A 23,469-nucleotide genomic window follows, 5' to 3' on the forward strand; every position below is an offset into this window, starting at 1 on the left:
AAATGTCCTGTCCCCAGCTCCTAGGACACTGGGAGGGCAGAAGTAGCCACAACTTCCTCTAGTTTTCCCATGTAGATGTATTTTCCTAGGGTACAACTTCTCCCTCTTTTCTTGCTTTACCTAGTTAGGTAGTACTTGTTTCTAGGTCTTTGGTGACCATTACGATTGGTCATACAGGAGAATCCTGAGCAATACCTAATGACTTGAACCACCTTCTATATTTTTCTATGAGAAAGGTGTTATTTGGACTTTATGTCTGGTATCACGGACCTTCTCTAGGCATTCTGAAGCTATGTTTTTGCTGAAGTCACCCATCTTAGCAAAGTAGAGATGTGGGGGAGCTGTCACTATATATAGTGCTTTATGATCTGAGGGGGGTTTTTCCAGTGCTTAACTTGCCAAGTGGATACTAGTAAACACTAATAAAAATAGGGTGAAAGCAGTTTTGATGGTCACTGCTTACTAAGCACCTGCTATGTGCTGGTTCTGTTAGGGATTGTATGGATGTTATTATTTTCTGTTGATATTTTTATCATTTCTATTCCTCAGTCAAGGGGGGCATGACTGTTGTCATTTTTACGTCCAACATAATTTGCGCCATTAACAAATGACTGTTAAACGAAACAACCAAATGGATCGTTGCTATGGGTTGGGTATCAAATGTCTCCTTCGGGCTCATGGACTTGGGGCTTAGTTGGCAGCTGATGAACCTTCGGGAGGTGGCTGATTTGTGACAGCTTTGGCTTCAACAGAGTAAGCCATTATAGGAGTCACAGGGCAATGGTGTTATTGGGAGCTGGTAGAGAGTAGGAGGTGGGTAGTTAGAGGAAGCGGGTCACTGACAACAGCATGCCTTTCAATGGCACATCTTGTCCCTGGCAGCCATGAGGTGAACACCTTTGTTCTATCATGCCTCTCTCCCACCATCTACTGCCTCACCACAGGTCCAGAAACCCAGGACCAGCCCTCTACGGACTAAATATTCGGAAAGCCATGTGACTCAATAGACCTTTCCTACTTAGGTATTTGTCATAGGGGCAGGAAGTCTAGCTAACACCGTGGGTGACATCTCTGCCAAGAAAGCACAGATCACTGCATATGCCTCACACACGGAAATTAGCAGCTCAAGCTTGTTGTCCTGGGCATCACCAGTGCCCTGCCACTGGAAACACACATTCAACAAGATTCCTGGACAGACCTGATACGGAATTCTCCATCCTTGTGTATTTGTCCTAAACTTTTATATATAGTCCATCTTGTTGCAAAAATCATCTAAGTTGGTTACTGTAAAATTCTATTCACAAGCACAAGTCATTAGAAACCAACAGCACTATAATAGACTTACAAAATTACTCAAATATACAGGTGGCAGGAATTCATAACGGGATACAGAGAGGAAAGAAGTCTCATTAAAATAGTAGGTTTAGTCTTTAAAGATAGGCATATAGGGAAAATGAAGTGTGTGTGCCTCAGTGTGTGTGTGCGTGCACACGTGCATGTGCACATGTGTGTGTGTGCACGTGTGTGCACATGTGTGTGTGTGTTTGTGTACATTCACTGTCCACCTCCCGAATACTGAGGTAGTCACCTGACCATGGAGTTCTCCATAGTTACAGGTGACCATGTCTGTGAAAGGGTTCAATTCCCAGGCTGCAGGACACGAGCCAACCTTAACCAAAGGTGGTTTATGGAAATGGCCCATTACCTAGGCCTCAAGATTCTGCCCTTCCAAGTGCCAAGTTCTGGGATGCCATTTTAGATGCCATAGTAGACCCCTATGTCCTTTACCAGCAATGCCTCTGTTTCTCATGTAGGATACTGGCTTGGGCCAAAAGACGGCTTCTGAGGAGGACAGGGAGGCTTTCCTCACGCAGCCTCCAGGCTCCTCTCTTTCTCACTGACAACTGCCTTTGTCCAGCTCTCTGTGTTCAGCTTTCCTTAGCTCAGCCACCATCTGTGGATGTGTGTGTGTGTGGAATCAAACTAACATGTATTTCCTAAAAGCCCGTAATGGAGACCCACCCAGAAAACAACAACAAAAAAGCTTTACCAAAGAAGAGAAGCAGGCTCTAGGCCTGTGTTAGTCTCCCTCGACATGCTGGAAGGCTAGCACCCTGTGAGGGACGGCTAGCACCCCACACTGGATCCCTGTGATGGAAGGCCACTCTGTATTCTAATAATTTCAAAGCAAAGCAATAAGGATTCTGGAAAATATTCTTTTATTTTCCATCCATAGAAGGGCAATATCCATATCTCCAATTGTGCAGACAACATTATTTTTTTAAAAATGTATTTTTCTTTTTCATGTGCACTGAAAGGGGGAGGGGTGGGGCTTGCGATATGTATTTCTTTTTTCCTTTCAGTTGCTCAAGTCTGCTTTTTGGGAGTACTCAGACCCACACACTTATGTCATCAGTTACAAGTCTCTAATTATGCTCCCCACCACTAGAATGAAAGATAAATGGCAGAGATAGAAACTTACATTTCTCAGAACTGATTTCCTCTTTTAATTGAGGGGTGTAATATCTCAAGCTTTTCCAGCAACACAAATGTGTGTGCTCTGCTTACATTTATCTGTCTTTCTTGGATAAGTGGAAGTCTCAGAGAAGAGAGAAATGGTGACAGAAAAACACTCCCCATTGGTATCTTTTCACTTCCCTTAAATAGATATAGGGTTTTTTTTTCCATGTGTAATTACAAGCTAAAAATAGCAATAATGTGAAGTACAATTTATGCTGTGACTGCCCTTTGAAAATGAGCCTTTTCTTGTCTAATTCGAGTTGAAAATGTCTGCTTCTGGGTTTTTTAAAAATTCATTCAGCCTCATGTCTTTTGGTGAGGTTTTTGCTCTCACTGCTACTTGGGAGAGTGGTCAGGAAATTCATTTTTAAAATATGAGTCTCAGGTCCCCAAACTGCGTGTGGAAAGTACCTTCTGGATGTTGACAATCAACAGTGGTGAAAGAAACCCACAGCCCGCCTTGAGCCTCAGAGTGGAGCCCAAAGTGGTCAGCAACGTGCTTCATCCTTGGGAGTCTCACAAACCACTCACAGAGTGGCTGGCTGCCCAGCGAACGGAAGCAAGGAAGCCGACTTGCCTTGCACAAGCCATACCTGTGTCTTCTCACACAGACCATAATAAGCATGTGCACCGACGTGATGGACCGCTTGGCCAACTAACAAGGACAATTAAGAAAGATACAAAAAACCAGGCGTGGTGGTGCACGCCTTTAATCCCAGCACTTGGGAGGCAGAGGCAGGAGGATTGCTGTGAGTTCGAGGCTAGCCTGGTCTACAAGTGAGTCCAGGACAGCCAAGGATACACAGAGAAACCCTGTCTCGAAAAACAAAAACAAAAACAAACAAACAAACAAAAGATTAAAAAAAAAACCCTGCCACTTTTGAAGGAGTGTGTTTTTAGGCCTGTAGTTTAGTAACCTTGACCTTGACAATTTTCTTTCGGATCATTCTCAAAACACGGCACAACGCTGCACTCATGCTTCACCAGGAAACACTGAGGCACACAAGACCTTGGTTGGGGAGGAGGTCAAGGGAGGACATGGATATGTTAGCGACGGCATGAAGTGCTGTGATAGAATTGCTCTCTGCGTCCGTCTACCAGCACATCCTACCCGTGCAGTGACAGGCGTGCAGAGGCTGTCAGAGTTAGGAGGCGGTCAGGACAAGTTTTGGTCTAATAACTAAGTCGAAGAGCTGGGAGCTGGGAGCTGTTAGTTTAGACTACAGCGGCACAAGGGTAGCACAGTCGACTGCGGAGGAGCATTGAATAGAGGATATGCTAGATGATCCCCCCACTATCAACCCCTTGCCCTGTGGATAACCCACTGAACACTCCCCTAAATCCTGGAGATTTCATGGAGAAACACGGTCGGTGGAGGGCAACAAGGGGACGGGCAGGTGGGAGGGGAGACGGGCTGCTCACTTGTGGAAGTCCTCGATGCAGTAGATGAGACCGCACGCATCAACGGTGAATGGGATGCCATCCAGGCTGCGGTGGCACATCACGCAGGTGAAGCAGTGGGGATGGTAGGCCTTCCCGGTGGCTCGCAGGATCCGCTCCATGATGGGCTTAGAACACACATTGCACTGCTCCAGAGTATTCTGAGGAGAGAAAGAAAACCGCTTTACGGGATCCCCGCGGCTTCAGTGTTTGGCACACACACAGGGAAGGCAGGCCGCATCATCATCATCATCATCATCATCATCATCATCATCATCATCATCATCATCATCACCATCATCCAGTGATGCGCCCGGGAAGGTCAGAGGGCATCAGGCAGCAGACCCATGATTTAGACTACCCACTGCCTTCCTCGCCCCCCCACAGCATTCCTGTCTACTTCACCAAGAGCGATGACATGTTTTTCAGTAAAGGCTCAGATATTAAGGGTCTGTGGTGTCAACAACCGACCCAGGACAAAGGCTGCCTCTGAGAGCACGCACGCAAAGAACCAGGAATTCAGTAAAGTTTTATTTATAAAAACAGGTGGGAGGCTAGAAGTAGTCACTGATCTACATCTCCCAGGTTCGGTATTTAGAAAACTGCTTTACTATTACAAGTAAAACTCGACTCAACATTGAAGACCCAGGAGGGTCACTGAGGGCCCCTAACTTTTTATCTGTGTAGTGAGTGAGACAGGAGCGCACTCTGCGTACAGCCTGAATCCAAGCGCCCGTTTTAAACCTCACAAATCAGGCAAAGTGGGCTCCTGACAGAAGTGTTGAACATAGAGCGGCGGCCTGGCTGTGAGAAGTGCACTAAGAAATTCGGTTTACCTGCATTTGAAAATATGCTGAGCCTTGGGAATCCGTGTGAACCGTTAGAGCTAATAATATCCAGGGAGTCAGCATTTAAAAGGTCAGCTATCAACCCCCCTTCCCAGACTGTGTTCTCAACCAATAATCTTATTTCACACGCGATATGTTAGTCTCTAAATAAAGTAGCTGAACTGACTCACTGGAATTGGGAATCAAATTAGGGTGTACATGTCAAGAGAAAGACACAGAAGTGGATGGAGCGGGGACACTCAGGGGAAACTGCCACCTTCCGGTGAGATTTAAACGCCCTGAGGAGAGATTGCCTGTATGAAGGTAACAAGTGTCCTGGAGACTACTGGAGGCCACTCTCCTACAATGGCTTCTTGGTTGTCCCTCTCCTGAAGACACCCCCATTGAGCCCAAAAAGATGTCCAATTTACTTTCTGAAATATGGAAGTGATGATGTTTTTTTCCTGACAGCAAACCTCCATGGCACCAGAGTGTAAAGAGGGTGAATTCCTCCCATGGCATTTCATCTTCTTCTCTAGGCTCAGCTCCTCACAGCATCCAGCAGCGTGCTCACGCTCATTCACCCTCATTCACACCCACCTTCTGCGTCTTGACTCATGACTATATGACCTGTGGCAATTTGACATCCTCACCTTCCAATACACAAATAAGAAAGCTCTTTCACGACCCACTTGAAAACGTTACTTCTTTCTCCTCCACTTTAATTTATACATTTTTCTACAGTACTTAACTTATTACTTTACAATATTGCAACTTTATTAAAGGAAGGGAGTCTTTATTTTTTTTTAAAGGTTATCTATTTAATTTATCCACTTTACATTTTTATATGCACTGGTATTTTGCCTGCATGTATGTCTGTGTGAGGGAGTCTCATCCCCTGGAATTGGGGTTACAGACAGTTGTGAGCTGCCATGTGGGTGCTGGGAATTGAACCCTGGTCCTCTGGAAGAGCAGCCAGTGCTCTTAACTACTGAGCCATCTCTCCAGCTTGGGGCGACTACATCATAAGAATATATTTCTCTGTCCCAGGATACTGTTTGGGGGTAACAACGCTCTGCAGATCAAGGCCCACAGAAAGAATGAATGAAGAAATGTTGCTTAACTCCAGCCTGGCAGGCCAACACTGGTCCACCTCCTCCATCCTCCAACTCCGGAATCCATCCCAAGATGAACTGGCAAATCCGTCGTCATCCTCTCCTAGGAGCCACGGCTGCCTGAGGTTCTGGAGCTGCCATAGTCTAAACTAATGGAAACTATTAACCTACTTTGCCCCGCCCCCCCCCCCATCTTGAAGTGGTGAGATTAAAATAGCCGAGGCGCACAGGATGAAAGTCGAGAGCTGACGGTGGTCTGGGAGATGGCAGCTCGGCTTCTTTTCTACTCCGGTGATCTGAGCTAATGTGACTGTAAATTGTCTCCCAGGGATTCTGTTTTGCTTCTCTGTGGTTTTTTAACGTTTTTTGTTTTTTGTTTTTTCCTTTTTTAACCCCAATCTGTAATGGAAGTGAGTAATCAGAAAATGCTAGGCCAGAAATGTATTTGTTTGCACTGAGGCTTGGCTCTGAAGTTCAGTTCACTTGCTCAAAACCAAGAGCAACATATAAGGCGTGGCATTATGGTCTGGGAGCACTGTATGGAAGATGGGTAATCTGGATGGTTCTACAAAGAAAATAAGCTTAAAATATGCCTAAAATTAGCCTCATGAAAAATTAGAAAAAAAAAAAAGAAGTTTCCAAGAAAGTAGCTGGCTTGGGCTAATGGCCATGAAGGGCACCTTGAGCTTTCCAGATGATTCCCTTTATTGTCCACCTCTGTCTCCATTCCACATTGTCAGAGTAGAGTGTGCCTGCACTTCCTCTAGACAGGTGAGGTCACAGACTAGGAGCCCATTGGTTAACTAGGTCACTGAGCTCATGAGGGCGCATGAGGGTGGCTCTTCTACTTCTATGACTCCTGCTAATTTAGAGAGGGGCCCAAGAAACTCACATGCAGCTATAACAAGGAGCATCTGTCACATTAACGAGTATGCATTGTCCTGGCTGTGACAATACCCACTGCATGATCTTAGGTAAACAAATTCTTCTGTATTTACAGTTACCTATTAGTACTAAGAACGCAGGAAAAGGTCAGTGTCCCGCTAGCAGATATGAGGTAAAACCAAGTGGGCAACCTCTCCACAGAGGTTTGAAAGTGTGGTTCACATGTTTGTCTTCCCACTTAAGACTTTTAGAAATTTCTAATCATAAAAACGTCAGCACAACCACGGAAAGCTTTATACCTTTTTTATACGTGGTTATTTTTAGACAAGAAGCTGGACTCTTCATGCACATATTTAAGCTGTTCTAAAGTTGGATAGAGTGGAATGTGAAACAACAGTTTTGAAGAAAACAAGCATTAGTAGAAAAGAGATGTGTCCAAGTCTGCTCATGCCATATCTTATATGTGGGACGGGGTGGCATGGCTGACAAGTGGGTAGACAGCACAAGAGCCACCGTTTGCCTGGGGACCCGCTCAATCAACAGTGTGCTCTGTGACTTGGCTCTTCTTCTTCATCACTGATCTCCCATGTGGGCTTTACCTTTAGCCACTATACTGAGCTCATTGCTACATGTTTAAACCATAATGCACACACTCAGGTCACTTTATACTTTGCCTAAAAAATATGTACCTTTTTAAAAAAAAAAAAAACAAATGAAGCTCAAAGGCCACTTATTCTGGAAAAGAAATGTTTCCGCATTCTCTTTCTGTTACAGTGAAAATAACTCATTTTCTCTGCTTGTGGGATAATTTCCCCATGGCATTTACATGGCTAAGCAGTAATCTCTCTCTCTCTCTCTCTTGTCTCCATGAAATTTAGTCTGAGGACGTGTTGCCTATGAAGCCGATTCTGAACAGCTTTGCGCACAGGAAGTGACTGATCAGTATCCTTGTGATCAGTAGTTATGGGAGAGTAAAGGAGTGGCTAGGTAAGATCTACGATGATGTAGCTACAACCAAGGCCTAGATGGGTCCGTGGAGGATATGAGAGCTGGGACCCAACCTGCAGAACGGTTTCCCCATGAAGCTAGTGATGAGAGCCTTACTATCTGCATCTATCAGTCACTAGAAACAACCCTGTCCTTAAGAACGAAGTGGGGTGTTGAAGTACTTTCCTATATTTGGTAACTACAGCATGATGGAACCTCGCTACAAGCCTTCATCAGTTGGTACCCCAACAGCTGGGGAAACGATAACCTCAAGTTTGAAGAGGCATCTGGGCAGCATACTATATCAATCCACCCAGATAGTCTTCCTTGCCATGGGCCTGAACAGTCCATGGAGCCGGGTAGGGACTGGTGGTGGCAAGCTATGCAAGACCTTGCCAGTTAAGCTCAATGACAAATCTGTATTTTATTAGTTTTACAATGGACACTATTTAGAGCTGTTACTCTAATCGAAGTGTGGTTAACATGCCAAGACTTGAGAGTAGCCGAAAAGAAGCATGGAGTAAGAGGTTGCAAGGCACAGACTCTAAACTTTTCTGAAATGATGATGATCCAGTTGTGATTAGAAAGGAAAAAAAAAAAAACCAACTAAAAATTAAACTAAAATCACCAACAAACTTGTACTCAAAACTCCCCAGTGCAACTGTTTTTAAATTTGAGATACAATCTGGTTGTAGTTTTTATATCCTTGGGTGTTATATAAATAACTTTTCTAATTCCCAAGCAGAAGAGCTGGAAGGAGCAGCTGAATATAAATGAAGCATACAGGCAGTACAAACACTTGCTGCTAGTGGGAGAAGTGAGGGTGTCACAGCCAGCACGTCAGACAGGAATACACCGGTCAGTGTGAGCACTCTAAATCAACACGGAAGTATAAGAAGAGCTGTTAGACCAGAGAGTGCGTCTTGTTAAAACTTTAATTTCATAAAATCAAAACGTGATCTTACATTTTTGGCTAAATGAGCAATGTCACAAAACAGGAAGGATTATAAGATGGTGGGGGTGGTATCTTCTGTTTTAGAGAAAGTTTTGGTCTTACTGGGAGAAGAAGGCAAAATAAGGAGAGGAAAAAAAAATACTAGAACCTGGAACGTCTTTATGATTCCTTTGGTTGAGAGTTGAAAGTTGTAAAAAAACTTTCCACATTGGCCTCCCTTGACATGCTCAGAGATACGCAAGGAGGGCGTCTGAAAGAGGCCAAACTTCCCCCTAGGGGAGGAGTGTGAGAGGACGAAGGCTGTGAGATGCATACTACCTTGTTTACAAACCACCAACCCGAGTGGAATCCAGGTACCGAGGCCTGGATCATGCACACGGCTAGCAGCCGATTCACGCCTCCTGGTTCCCTATGCGATGGGGAACCCTGTCCAATGCTCAGGCTGTGCTGCTTCTGTATCTCTGTAGACACACTACACTGCAGACAGAACACACTCAGGCTCACTACCTGCAAGCCACGTGCAGAGAAATGAAGTCAGGAAACACATCGTGATCTTAAGACCATCTGTCCCCACACTCCTACACTACCAGACAGAAAACTCATTGTTGGAGCCCAGCATCTACAATAGTGCTTCTGTACAAAATGGATGCTTCATCAATTTTAATTAGATGATAAACCAACAAACCGTGGATAATTTATTTAAAATAAAATTATTTTATATAACCAAGTAAAAACCTGCCAGACAGTAAACCTAAGTGACTTTCAGGTGGAGCATACTTGTGAGGGTTGGGAGGGGCCAGGAGAGGGTCTCCAGAGTCCCCAAGTCACCAGCTGGGCGTGGAGATGCTTCATTTACTTCAGTGTTCTGAACAAACGCCATCATTTTCTACAGGAAAGGTGAGGTGAAGCTCATTTCAAGTGTGTTACCAACAGAAGGGCCATGTGGCTCAGCAGAAAGAGCTTCGCCGATGAGTCAGCACATTTGTGAAGTGCCCGTTTAGTAATTTAAGTTCAAACAACTCTGCTGCCTAACTCACTCATGGAATGGAAACCTTGATTCTTGAATCTGGTGAGTAGGGAGGCTTCCCAGAAGATGACTGTGCTCCACAGCAAAGACTTCGTTCAACCCTGGGAGCTTTTAAAGCCCCAACAGCTCTGTCTCTGTGGTGAAGCCCCCACTTCCTACTACAAATCTGTTTTGCACCTTGGGCTGCCCTTCACCTGTTTCTACATCAAGATGTATATTTTCTATTTGGATCTGTGTTTCAGGACAGACTAAAGATAATGAAAGCAAATTTACTGCTATTCCTAAACTGTGGCTTTCTAATCAGATTCAAAATTCTTTTTTACAGATGAAAATTATGACTTCCCTGCAGACTTTACTAGATGATATCAAAACCCTAAAATCTATTTGCTTGGGACATCATGACTTCATTTTTACACACACACACACACACAGATATACATGACAGCTATAAAAGACTTAACTGAATATTATGTAAAAAAAAAAGCTTCAACTTTCTTTTTTATTGTATGAAAGCCTTCTAAGTATAACTGTGTTATTGCTTCTAATTCTTCCATTTTCTTACAAATTCTGTTTAAACAAACACTTTATATGTCTCCTCCAATAAGCTGTCTCCCCACTGACTTTATCATTGCAGAAAGCCTAGGGAAGGAAGTGTCTATCATCCTGGGATGTGCAGAGGGAAAGAGGAGTCTGAGATAACCTCCTTTCATTCACAAGTTTCCAGAGCAACAGGAGAGGTAAGCACATCTACAAACAACTGATTAAAGGCAAAGTACGAGGCATATTGCTCTCAAAGAGACATGAGCAACCTGTAGTAGGAACACAGAGAAAGGAATTATTTGAGGATGCCAGAGAGCAGGCTCATTCCTGTGGTTTCTGACTATACATCTCTCTTGGTAGGATTTGAGTTGGCACTTAAAAATAAACTGACTTTAATACTCTCTGGAATTGATGATATGTTATTACAAGTGTCTTAGATAAGCCTGCCTTCAAACAAAACTCACTCTACAGGTAGAATATTGTAACCAAAATATGTGAACTGGTGTGAGAAAATTTGATGTTTTCAGACATGAAAACACATATGAACAATTGAGCATGTAAGATAAATGTAGAATTATTAGGATAGGATTATGAAGTAAAAGACAAGAATTTTGTTTATATTTGGACTATGTAAATCGGTTTTAAAACTAAGAAACAGGAGCACTGGGGAGATATCTTACCTGGTAAAGTCCTTGTCAAGCAAGCATGGAGACCTGAGTTCAGTCATCAGAACTCAGATAATAATAATAATAATAATAATAATAATAATAATAATAATAATAATAATAATAGCTAGGTGGTCAGGGCCAGAGAGATGGTACAGTGATTAATAGCAATGGCAGCTCTTCTCAAAGACTCAGGTTCTATTCCCAAAACCAACATCACAGCTCACAAACTTATGTAAATCCAGTTCTGATAATTCAACATGCCCTCCTGTCCTTTGGGGAGACTGTCTGAATGTGGTGCACATACATACAGCCCAAAACACATGCACATAAAATGAAAAAGAAAAAAATTTGTGAAGCCAGGTGTGGCGGTCCATGTGTGCAATCCCTAGTGCTTACTTGTAAGAAGGAGAGAATGGCAGTCCTTGGGGCTCACTGGCCAGCAAGCCTAGCCTACTAGCCAAGTTCCAGGTCAATTAGAGCCTAAGCAATCAAGCAAGCAAAGAGCTCTTTGATTAAAAGATCATGTATAGCTATTCTTTAAGGCACAGAGAGGTGAGTCTTCACTTTAAAACATGCATGCCATGCTGAATGGTAGGCCTTCCAAAGCACTTTTGCTGGATGCATCAGTACCCCTGAGAAATGAAGGGAGGAAAGGCTTATGTTTATGTGTCAGACCTTCATGCCAAGGGCAAAGGAACGGATCACAGAACTCCAGTGAGACTATTGTGAGAGGGAAGTAAAGAATATAGTCCCTTTCCTTCCAAGCCAAGTACAGTCAGAAATGTGTCTTTACAATGTCTTCAAGGCAGAGTCTTGTTCGGACTTATTCATGTTAGAACTACGGCAGGCTTGTCATACAGCTGCTGATGAATTCAGGAGGCTGGGGTTCAAAGTCTAAGAACTAACTGACTTTTCTGGCTTTTGGTGTTCTCACCTCCCAAGACTGAAAATATCTGCATTAATGTATTTTAGTAGCTAAATAAGATCCCATAGGTAAAAGGAAGAACGCAGTACCTAGTGTATAATGTTAGGTTTAATGTTAGTCTTATGTAACTTTTCTTCATAAAAATAATTTTCATTCCTTTATCTACTCAAATGAAAACCTGATGCCTGAACATGTGCACTAAGTGTGCACACACGAGGCCTCAGTTATCTCCACAGATGTTGGGTGGGGGGTGGGGGGGGGCTAGAATGCAGCGTTCTTACGCTACACACCTTAGTGGGATTCGAATCTCTATCTTCTGAGTCAAAGGCACACATGGTTTTCTCTGGTCACTCTTTCTGCTGATAAGTGACTTCCTACTCCTCCCCATAATGGTGATCCCACAAAATGTACTCACGCATCTTTACTGTTCTGTGGTCATTTCATACATATGTAACTTGGGGTTTCCTGCCCCCTTTCCCTTTATATAGTAGGACTCTGACTCTAGGGAGATGGAGTTTTCCTACTATAAACCCTATTCAATGAAGATGTTATGGCTAGGACCCAGAGGACAGAATCCCAACACTAGATTCTCTCTGAAGCGCCAAACCTCTCATTGCAAATGACTTGAGATTAAGACAATATCAACACAATCATTTCTATCAAGTGAAAAGCCACCACTGAAGCACTTTTGTATTTGCATTTTTGCCCTTGCTGGGAGAAGACTGAGACACACTGATGAAAAGGGAGGGTCTGGCCTGAACTCAGGGATGCTCATGGCATGACATCTAAGGTCCAGCTCTCATAAATCTTGCCAGTGGCAGCCTGTATCACTGTTTGTCACCAGGCTATTGCAGACCAACATATTACCAACCTCCGTAATAGTATGTAGTCATAACAGCCCTGCAATAAGCACTTGTTGTGTGAAGAAAAAAATGAAAGAAAGACATTAAGTAAAGTAACCCCTGAGGTGTGTTTCAGTGTTAGGATTAATTGTTTTCATCTCAGCAAGACTGTATCTCTCAAAAAAAAATCACTAAGCACTTTTCTAAGAGCATAAATAATATGAAATTACACACACACACACACACACACACACACACACACACACACACACACACTCAGTGGGCCAACACTCTTGTACTTAATGCCATTTGATTATCAAAGGTAACTGACCCATCTAGGGGACCATTCTAAAAACGTGAGTTTAAGCGAGGATCTTGCCAGCTCTGTGAATACTCAGCAATGACCACCTGCGTGCATACTTCAGCTCAGAATTAAAGCATCCTGAGTCATCCATTAGCTTCCTGGCCCACAAGCAAAGACTAGAACTGTTTTAGTCCCATTCAGCTCACGGATCTTTTTTCTGAAACTCAGTCATGCTGTGATCGATGCTTCTTTTCTCCCTGACTTCATGGGCTGCAATTAATTATTCCCTACGATACAGTAAGCCACAAGTGGCCTGAGCCAACAGCCAGGGTCATGGCAGGTTTCTCCTTGTACTTGTGCATATGACAGGAAAGCTTCTTTGAACCCAACTTGATCTTCCTTCAAAAGAAAGGGAAAACTTTAAGCCTCTAACCCCTGGGAGTGGCAGCGAGAAGAGGCAGAGGGCGGGGAGCTAGCTCTCATCCTCTGGAGATCACTTGAGCACATTTGGCAATCATTTGGCTTCTGTTGAAAACAAGGCCTTCTAATTACACTTCTGCCAATGGAACAGAAAAGACAGCACTGCGGCTTAGAAAGGTCGTGATGACATGCCAGTGTCATGGCTGTGTGACTGTGGTTTCCCTCTTGAGGACAGGCCTGCTGATGGGACTGCCACATACCCGACTGGGAATCCATTCACGTCTGCAACGCGATCTGCTGTTCTCCTAAGCTGTATCTCGCCTGTAATATTTTGTGACACCAGAAATAAAATAATAACACGTTTTGGTTCTTCTTTCTGTACTGTCCGCTACACCAAATGTGGTTGGGACGAACTAGGGACGAAAGGCACAATGAGTGCAGGGTTTTTCCATGCTCCAGGGTTTTCCAACTGCCTCAAAAAACAAAGGAGGCAGAAAAATCCAGATGTGTGCGCCTTGCTGCACAGAGCTGTGGACTAACTCCTTCAGTGTCTCTGGAATGCAAATTTTTCTATCACAGTTTAGCAGTCTTTTTTGGATTTCAGCACAGTGAACTAACACTTTCCTGGATTCCAAGACCTCCACGGAACCAGATGGATGAGAGGAACTGGGAAAAAGAACCCACACTGTTTGAAAAAGGTATGAATTTCTCACTCTGCATTTAGCCAAAAAAGCTCTGAAAACTACAAGAGCGAAATCACTTCGGGTTTGTTCAAATGCATGCCACCCCAGTTGTTGGTGGGGTATAAGAAGAAGAAGAAGAAGAAAAAAAACAAAAGTGGTTCGATGGTTTGGCGTCTGTGTTCAGTTTTAGCTGGGAAGCAAAATTTTAACAGGGATGGTATGTTTACTATCAAAGGCAGGAAAGAAAGTAGAGAGGAGACTGCTCAAGACATCACTCTGGCTCGCTGTGCTCTGAAGCCAGGCATGGCCTCTCCAGGCCAGCTCTCCTGACTGGACACCTTGGTCCTGAACACTGTGAGGCCTTCCCTTTCTAGACATTTATCCCACTCTCCCTTCCTTAGCTCAGTAATCAGCCCAAACCTTTAACTCTTGGGGTTCTTGCTCTCCATTCACTGTGACCCTCTACACTGAACATCTTTTCCTTCCCCCAAAGCCTTAGCTTTGGATGTGCAGGGCTTAGGGGCGTCACCTCTGTTGTTGCTCCCCTCCCCCATCCCAGTCTCCTGCCCTTTCACAAAGTGGTTATACATTCTTTATGGTAAGGACCTACACAGAGCGTTACCTTTTTTTTTTTATATGAAATCTCCAAAAAGGACCACATCAGTACATACTCCATCCTCCCATGTGATAAACACAGCTAAGCTACAAGTGCTGGATGCTGAGAGGAGCCTAGCTAAGGGAGTGCTGTGGTTTTGGATGACTCTCTGTGGGATGCACAAAACGTGACCACATTTTCTCTTGAAGCTCTGAATTGCCATAGGTTGTATCTACACCAGAGCTGTCGCGCTGGAGAGGGCCACCTTTAGAAGAGGGAGGTGGGGGAGAAACCCCACTTGTTGCTGCGGAGGTGAGTATAAGGCCTCAGACCCCCTGTAACTGGAGTTATAGATGGTAAGCCACCATGTGTGTGTGCTGGGGACTGAACTCAGGTCCTCTACAAGAGCTCTTAGCTGAGGAGCCGTCTCTCCAGCCCTGAGAAAACCCCCTTGGTTCACACTAGCAGATCAGTAGTACAAGCCTCTGAGGGGCCTCAATTCAGAACACACTAAAGTGTCTCTGAGCTAGAACTTCCTGTCTGAGAGACTATCAGATGTCTGACCTAATTGGATGTAGAAAATTTAAAAAGAGACAGCTTTCAAACCAAAAATTTTTACAAAAAGAACTAGTTAGGGTAGCTGTCCTATCAAAACAGCGCAGCTTCCGTATATTTAAAAGCTCTTCAAAGATAAGAAACGTAAACTTATTCTATGTTGATAGCACTAAATATGTTTCACAAAACATAGTAGAAATTATTCGGTAGGTATTTTATTGAATGACTAAATGAAAAGAATGAGTGAATAATACATTTAGGATAATTTCATGATCAATGTACTGTGAATTCTAGAAGAGAGCATTTTATTGAAAATTATCGGGTATGATGAGTGACAAAACCAGAGAGTTAGAATGCAGATTAGACTTTTCCCTCTCCATAGAGTGGGCAATGGGGTTTTCAAATCTAGCGAGTCCACCCGCGGACATACGGGCCCAGAGATGCACTCAGGTGGTTTACTGTCCTCCAGAGTACCCACAGCTAGTCTTAACATCCCTGAATGCGAAAGACAGCATTCTTTCTCTTGAATGGTTCTCAATGAACAATGGCAATGTATTTCTTTAGCCTCTGTAGCAGCTAAAGCTTCACAGAGGATCGCGGAGAAGTACTGAGTAAGTAAGATCTCTGCTGGTATCTGTCCCTGTCGGTTCGTCGAGTACATTCCGCGCACAGCACTCGCAGTTGGTCAGGGCTTATCCAGCCTGGAGCTACCACTTCCAGGGACAGTGGACTCTCTTGGAAGGTATCCATTCTACTGGCCCACTTAATTGTTAGGAGATTATATTTAATCTTCCTTCTGTCCTTTATAGGCAAGTCTGTTGCCTTTTCTATGCAACAGCCCCAAAGAGTACTGAAAATATTGTCCCTTTTGCGCCTTCTCTTGGGATAACTACCTGGACTCTTTCCATCCTTTCTTATGGGTTATTTCCATCTCTTGTCCCCCCACCCCCACCCCCAACCACTATTCTCAGCACAAGTGCCAGTTTGTCCTGGTTCCCTTCAACATGCGGGGGCCCAGAATAGAACGCAGCCCTGTAGGCTCTATAGCCAGTGTGTGTCCTGCAAACCCCTTGCTAAAGTAGTGCAGTCGAGGGTACCACCAACTTTCCTGTGACTTGGTATAGTGTGATTAGGATTGCTAGCCTTGTGGTCAAATCTCTTCTCTGAAGGGTATTTATTTATGTAGTTATCTGTAGGTGTTTGTTAACATGTTGAAAGGTGTTTCATGTAGAGCCAGCATCACTTTCCCCTCTCCTGCCGAGCACCTTTAACTTCTACCATAAAACACCCGATTCAGCGGCCACTGCCTGTCTCTGCCATGCTCTCCATCAGCACCCCTTCCATACCCAGAGCAACGTCTGCAAGTCCCAGCCTTTCCATGTCTGCCTTTTCCATCCTGACACAAGCGCACATCGGGCGTGATCAGACAGCCCTAAACTCAGGAGATTTCATTTGAAAAACAGACCATTTCTGAGCCCATTCGGTCCTTGCTCTGGGGTTAGGAGGTCAGGCACCCGCAGCAGTAGACCAGTTCTGCGGAGCTGGTCTCCCTTTACGTTCCTTCAGGGAAAGGTAGCCTGTCTTAGAGATGGAGGAGACATGGGGAAAGGAGGAGGGAGGAAAAGGAGAGGGCCATCTGCAGCAATGCATAGCCACCCCACACTAAGCTCTGGATATGGCTCTGTCTTTTTTTTTTTTTTAAATCAAATTAACCCATTAAATTCTCAAAAGAACCCCAGGATCAAAATATTGTTACAATTTTCTGCAAGAATGTAAAACATAGATGTAGCCAGTTTTTGATATTTTTTGGTTTCTTCTTTTTCCCACCCTTTATCCCCTAACACTAGATAGGAGAGAAAGACAGATAAGGGAGAGAGAGAGGGAGAGAAATCCCCAAATCTGATTTCTTTCTTCCTGTTTTTCCTTTGAGCATGACAACTAATAAACCTCAATAAATCACCTTATATGACCATCAACTACCAACCCTACCTCTCAGGGGCCCTTGGATTTATACGGACTCTGTAAAGTTCCCAGAATTCCAAATGTCAGTCACACAATTGCAGAAATTATCTGCAGGTGGCGAAACCATGCCTCAGCTAGAGCAAGAGGCAAATCATATTCAGCTGCTGTGGACAGCCCAAAGCGGCCCTATATCCCCACGCCTGGGATTAAAACAAAATCATATTTGTACAATGTTTCTGTGTTTTTTAAATAAACCAGAATTCCAGAACTGTTGCTACACATAGATTCTTTTAAAAAATATTTACATGTATTCAAAGTCATAAGTTGATAGACAGGAATTGAACACAGTCCTGCCTGACTCCTATCTGGTAAAAATGAATATTTCATAAGAGGGAGGAAACACTGCAAATATGCAGACAAATATGGTGACTGTACACATTAAAAGTGTTCTAAAGATCACACCTCTGAGATGTAAAAATCCGCAGAAGAATAGAGGGATAGCCTTCGACATGCCATCCATTTGCAAGGGTGTCTGGGTAATCGCTTCTCTTTTTCTCTTTAAATACACAGCTGCCTGAAACAGTATGTGCTTGCTGCCCTCCCCCCCTGCATCAGGAGTACTTAAGAGTGGACCGAAGCAGACTCAGCAGTAAGGGAGAGGACATCAGCAGAGCAGGGGTTTGGTACCTACCTGCAGTGCCCCGTGGCACCTACTTCCACACACACACACACACACACACACACACACACACACACACACAGAGAGAGAGAGAGAGAGAGAGAGAGAGAGAGAGAGAGAGAGAGAGAGAGAGAGACACGAGCACCGTGTATTTTGCTTTCTGCCTCTCATGCTGAACCTAGTCTTCACAGCTCATGTACTTCATAGTTTGAGTCCAGTTATTCCCCTGTCTGCCTTCAGTTTAAAACGTGCGTGACAAAGTCTGAATGCAAAGGACCTCAGAAACATCCCAAATCTCTTGCGTGAACGACAATGTTGTCCAAGAGAAAGAGCATATGGACTCACATCTCTTTGCTGCCGAGGCGTCCCACACAGGTCTCCTGTGGAGAAGCAGCCTTGGTGCTGCCGGACACCCACCCGCTCTCTTAGATTCCATCTGCCCAGTGTGCTCCCTACATTCCAGCCAGAGCCCCCGTGTAGTTCTCTGAACAGGTCTTATGGGTTGCCCTTCTCAGCTGCTCTCCTGATGCCACTCTCTAACTCACATCTAACTAGACATTTCCGTTCTCTGCTTATATGTGTCCTCTCCTCCATAGAATTTCTGGAAGAAGTCCCTCTCTGACAGAACCCATTTCTCTTCTGCCATTAAGAACGCTTTACAGGGGCTGGAGAGATGGCTCAGCGGTTAAGAGCACTGTCTGTTCTTCCAGGGGTCCTGAGTTCAATTCCAAGCAACCACATGGTGGCTCACAACCATCTATAATGAGATCTCTTCTGATGTGCAGGTGTATATGGAGGCAGAACACTGTGTAATTAATAAATAAATAAATAAATATCTTTTAAAAAAATGCTTTACAGGTCAAGCCATGCCCTCCCAGCCTGTTTCACCATGTTTGGTTTCGTTAGTGTATTTTGAACTCTGGAGAGGTGGGGTGGGTCCATGACTTAAATTATCGTTTCAATTCCACAGCTAGCAAAGCGTCTGTCATAAGAAGCAAGTATGTAGCAAGGCATGACTCGTGAGGAGTGAGTAAAGAAAATGCAAAGAGGTAATTTTGTTGAGGTTAACAGTGAGCATCCTCATCTCACTGAGGGGACACTAACCTTCATGGGCAAATGCAGGTTTAAAAGGGAACAGGGATAATTTGGATGCTTGGTCAATGATCATAAACATTTTTTTTATATTGGAGTGAAGTGACAATAATAGACACCTCATGGTCACATAGCACATCTGTCCAGATGAGCTCTCGGTCCACCACAGAGATGACTTCCTGCACTTACGCCTCTGTCACAGAACCAGTCTAGGAGAAAAAGACTTAAGAGCTCCCAATTCTCATGATGGTGCACTGAGCCTCAGAGTGTATCTCTGTCGTTGCTTCTACTTGTCGAGGGCCCATGGTGTATACACAAAGGAGAACCCTGAAAGAACCTGACTGTGAGGTGTCTTCAGAAGTGCTTTTCAGCCAGTCAGGTCTAGTCAAGGAGAACCAACCGCAGACACTCAAGAGAACATAAAGACAGAATCATTCTCAATTTTTAAATAAATATATCTCTTAAAAGTGAAACTTTGTTTTCCTGTATGGATTCTTTTGTAATACTCATTCAAGATCATTGGATTTTGAGCCTCTCTCAAGTTTTTTATATTACCCGACAAGCTCTTTAGTTCTATGGTTTCCAGGTCCTGGAGTGGTCCAAACTCTCACTGCAGCATCACAGCCCTACATCAGAGGTTGCTTTCTCAATGCCACTCATTGGTTACTGTAGCACGAAGCCTTCTGATTATGCCATTATGGACTGCTTACCAGAAAATGGTCCAGGCGAGGCCTTTAACACGTGACTTTCAGATCTAATCACAACATGGTACAGCAGGGTAGCGGCCCTGTACATCTGGGAATGAAGTGCACACTTGCTTTAAAAGTGCCCAAGTTAATGTTTAAAGCTTTGCACTTCAGGGCCCGATTTTGATGTTACAAAATGTAGCACAAATTCCAGCTTGCCTGTAGTTACCGCATCACCTCAGAGGCTTTTATATCTTATACATCAAAAACTAACATGCCTTGTCTAAGAAGTGGAACCTAAAAGGCTTAACCAGCCCATTTTTAAGTTCACACTATTTGTACTTCAACGTGCTGCAAATGTCCAAAGAGATGGGCAGTCAGAATGGTAGGTGTGAGTGGAATTTGGAATTTGCCAATATTTCTGTAAAGTCATCTAAAACAATTATATCATTGACTTACGAGATGCAATGGAATCACTCTTTACTGCTCACCTCTTTCTAGGGTTTGCTCAGGCAGGAACAGATACTTAGATTAATGCAGCGCGTCTGTCCTTTCAGAGCATAAAGTTCTTTTGAATGGATACAGAATGGACCTTTGAGACAGACAAGCAAACAGACAGCACAGAAAGGATGCCACTGTGTCAGGGGAGTCTTACCTTCTATGAGAAGAGATACCAACTACGCCAAGACCTAGAATAGAGCAGATGCTGCCAAGTGAGTATGTGCCAACACTAGTTGAAATGCAGGTAGGCCAGAATGTTTGTCCGCTTGGTATCTAGACACAGTTTAAGCAAACTCCACAGCAAACTAGGAGGAAAGAGAACGAACCGCTGGTGTAGATACCACCTGAAAGAGCAGCCCAGTAAGGGAGGAAGGCTGGAGGGACAGGCTCCTTGTGTAATTCTGCAGCGTGGCAAGAAACACAGTATAAAGCATGCTACCCACCAACGGCTTCTGAAATGAACAGAATCCTATGACGTTGAAAAGATGAAAATGTAGGAACTTCCTTGCAGCATGTTCTTCAGAAATGTCTAGGACAACTGGATGCCAGAAATGAAAAACCCTAAAGGGATTTCAGGACTCTAGTCCAGCCGGATACGCTTAGGGGGTACAGCAAAAGAGCTGGTGACAGGTGATCGGTGACACTGCCGAGCGGAGCAGGGCTGCAGGGCAGCTCAGGCCTCTCGAGTCCCAGGCCACGCTCTACCTACTTTTTCACAACACCAGTAAGTCAATTAAATTGCAGGGGACAACGGGTTGAGCTTAGTGGCGGGCCTCTTAGGCCCTTACCACGGAGAGAAGATGCGTGTGTGCCACGCACTCAGTACTCGAGTTCCCATGTTTTTCCTTAAGGAAATTCATGGTATAATAAAAATGGAAAAAAAAATGGAGAAGAATGGATAAACTAATTATAGCAGACTGTGGAATTTGGCATATTCATGGAATACTAGACAACAAAAAGAAACAGATGGCTGATACAGCAACAGGGATGAATGAATCTCAAAAACTGCACTGTGAATGAGAAAAGGCAGATTCCACGGAGAGGGGGAGGGGAAGGACACTCAAAGATAACAGACTTATCTGAAGTAAGGAGAGAGGGCTAAAGCAGCCAGAAAACAGTTGCTTCTGAGAGTGACAGGTGGGACTGCATCTGAAAAGGACTTGGGGGAAGTTTCTGGAGTGATACATACATATACCACTGCATTCTAATCAGACAGAGCACTGATGGCCAAAGTATTTTCTTGTGCGTAAATTATGCCCCAATAAAAATGAGAGTGTTGTAAAAAGGAAAAGTAACACTGAAATTGGTACCATTGATATATATATATAATGTGAATATGCAAAACAGAAGTATAATCAAAATAAATAATCCCGAGGAAAATGCCCCCTAGAGCCCACTTGACGAAGGTAAAAATGGGGAGAGATAAGAAAAGACTTCACTCCTTAAATGCAGGCAAGTGAGAATTTTGCTTAAAAAAAAAAAAAAAAAAAAAGAGGGGGCATTGTTAGAAATGGTATGTTCCATTTCTTTGTCTCTTCAATTCCTAGTCATAACAACCTTTTAGAAAGTGATGCAGTACGCAGTTGTGCACTTAGCTGCCCCCTTCCACAGAGTAGCTGAGCAAGGGTTATATATCAGGAGATATGAGAAGGTCACGGGGTCTCTACAATGTAGGATGACCTCTCTCTTTATGTCACACTGTCCCACAGTGTCACTTCCCCCCTTTACACACCCATCAGGAAGGTGGAAAGGGTCCCAGTTTCAGAGGTTGGTTTCTTAAGGAACTTTACAGACTTGTAAGGTATGAACGGGCTGGCCTGTGGATGAGTGGGACGCTCTTCGTTCTCTCCGGCCAGAGACACTCTGGGCACTTTATACAGCCTCACAGAGGAATGGAAACAAGTCCCCAGTGGAGCAGTGGCTTCCCAAGTGACAAAGATGCTGTGCACTGCTAAATCACGTTCAACCCTTAGTGCACAAGGAGCCTGAGCTAGCTTAGGGGACCAGAACACTAGGGAGCAGAAGCTCCTTCACTGGAGGGTAGGAAGGGTGGGATACCTGCCCTGGACTCTCATGGCTTCACTGGTACTCTCGCCACCAGAAAAATGAGGGGATAATAATGTTCCTTTTGTGAGCCCGAGAGAATTAGATGATGTCAGGCCCTACATGCGATAAGTACACAAGATCCACTGCTCAGAGGGCAGGGGTCACACGCACCGCAGTCCTGGACAATATGGCTTCCTTTTGCATTTTCAGGCTTTGGTCCTCTAGGTCTGAGGTGGCGACGCACACAATCCAGACAACACAAGTTCCAGGGAGTCCCAGGTAATAAAGTCATCCCTGAGTATTTAGGGAGTACATCAAAGATGTGAACAGCATTACTTTGCTTCTTCCCCCAACATCTGGACAGAGGAAGGAGGGAACCCTGGGGGCACAGGAGGACAGAGGCCACTGAAAAACACGTTGGATGAAGAATGTCCTTGCACACATTTTGTAAGCTTGGCCCTCAGAAGGCGGAAGCAGGGGATGAAGAGTTCAGAGCGAGCCTAGCCACCTCTTCTGGTGACAAATCTTGAACATTTTGAGATAAGAACAACACCATTTTACATGAAGAGCGGCACTTTTTACCTCATGCCTTATGCATGGTACAAGTGAGGCTCAGCGAGCGAAGTGACCAGCAGGACTGTGCAGCTGAGCTTCACGCTTCCCTGTCCGGCTCAGCCCTTCCTAGTCTGTGCCCTCCCCCAAGTCAGCTTGCTGTTTACTTGACTAAATCACCCCTTAACAGATGGGTCGCTCAGCTTTGCAATGATTGCCACATTTATGCTTGCCTCAGAGTGAAGTGCAGAATGTTTGCGGGAGCCTTGGGGCTTGCAGTGCAGAGCAAACATCAGTTATCCTTGCTGACACCATAAGAGAGATGTAGGCCTGGAACTCTAGCTTAAGGTGACAACTGATGCTTATAGTAAGCTTTTGGATATTTAGATAAGATCCTATTAAAGCACCAACAAACACATTTTCTAATTTATATGCTAGACTGCTGGCTAGGCTGTAGTTTAAAGGGGCTCAGTGCAGTTGACATGCTGTTGGCTACTTGGAGGCAGTTAGGGTATCTTTACCAGGGCATTTTAAGCTAAAGGAAAAAATATGTCCCTTGATGAGTCTCACCAACTTAAAAGGCAAAAGTGTGAAAGCTATTGAAAACTGTGACTCCATATTCTGACTTCAACTTCCAGCATCTGAGGAGAAATTAGATTTCTA

At 44.2% G+C, this 23,469-nt stretch overlaps 1 protein-coding gene across 15 annotated transcripts in view; it reads right to left on the bottom strand.

Moving 5' to 3' along the window:
• LPP (LIM domain containing preferred translocation partner in lipoma) overlaps nt 1–23,469 on the bottom strand; it is a 604,427-nt gene that overhangs the window by 18,022 nt on the left and 562,936 nt on the right. For all 15 annotated transcript variants that reach the window (XM_084802403.1, XM_084802406.1, XM_084802400.1 and 12 more), the window contains one exon: nt 3,943–4,121. In XM_084802403.1, coding sequence (XP_084658529.1) covers nt 3,943–4,121 — 179 coding nt within the window. The remainder of the gene's footprint in view (nt 1–3,942; nt 4,122–23,469) is intronic.

This window comes from Acomys minous (assembly GCF_964271855.1).
Source record: "Acomys minous genome assembly, chromosome: 11".
NCBI classification, from domain to species: domain Eukaryota; kingdom Metazoa; phylum Chordata; class Mammalia; order Rodentia; family Muridae; genus Acomys; species Acomys minous.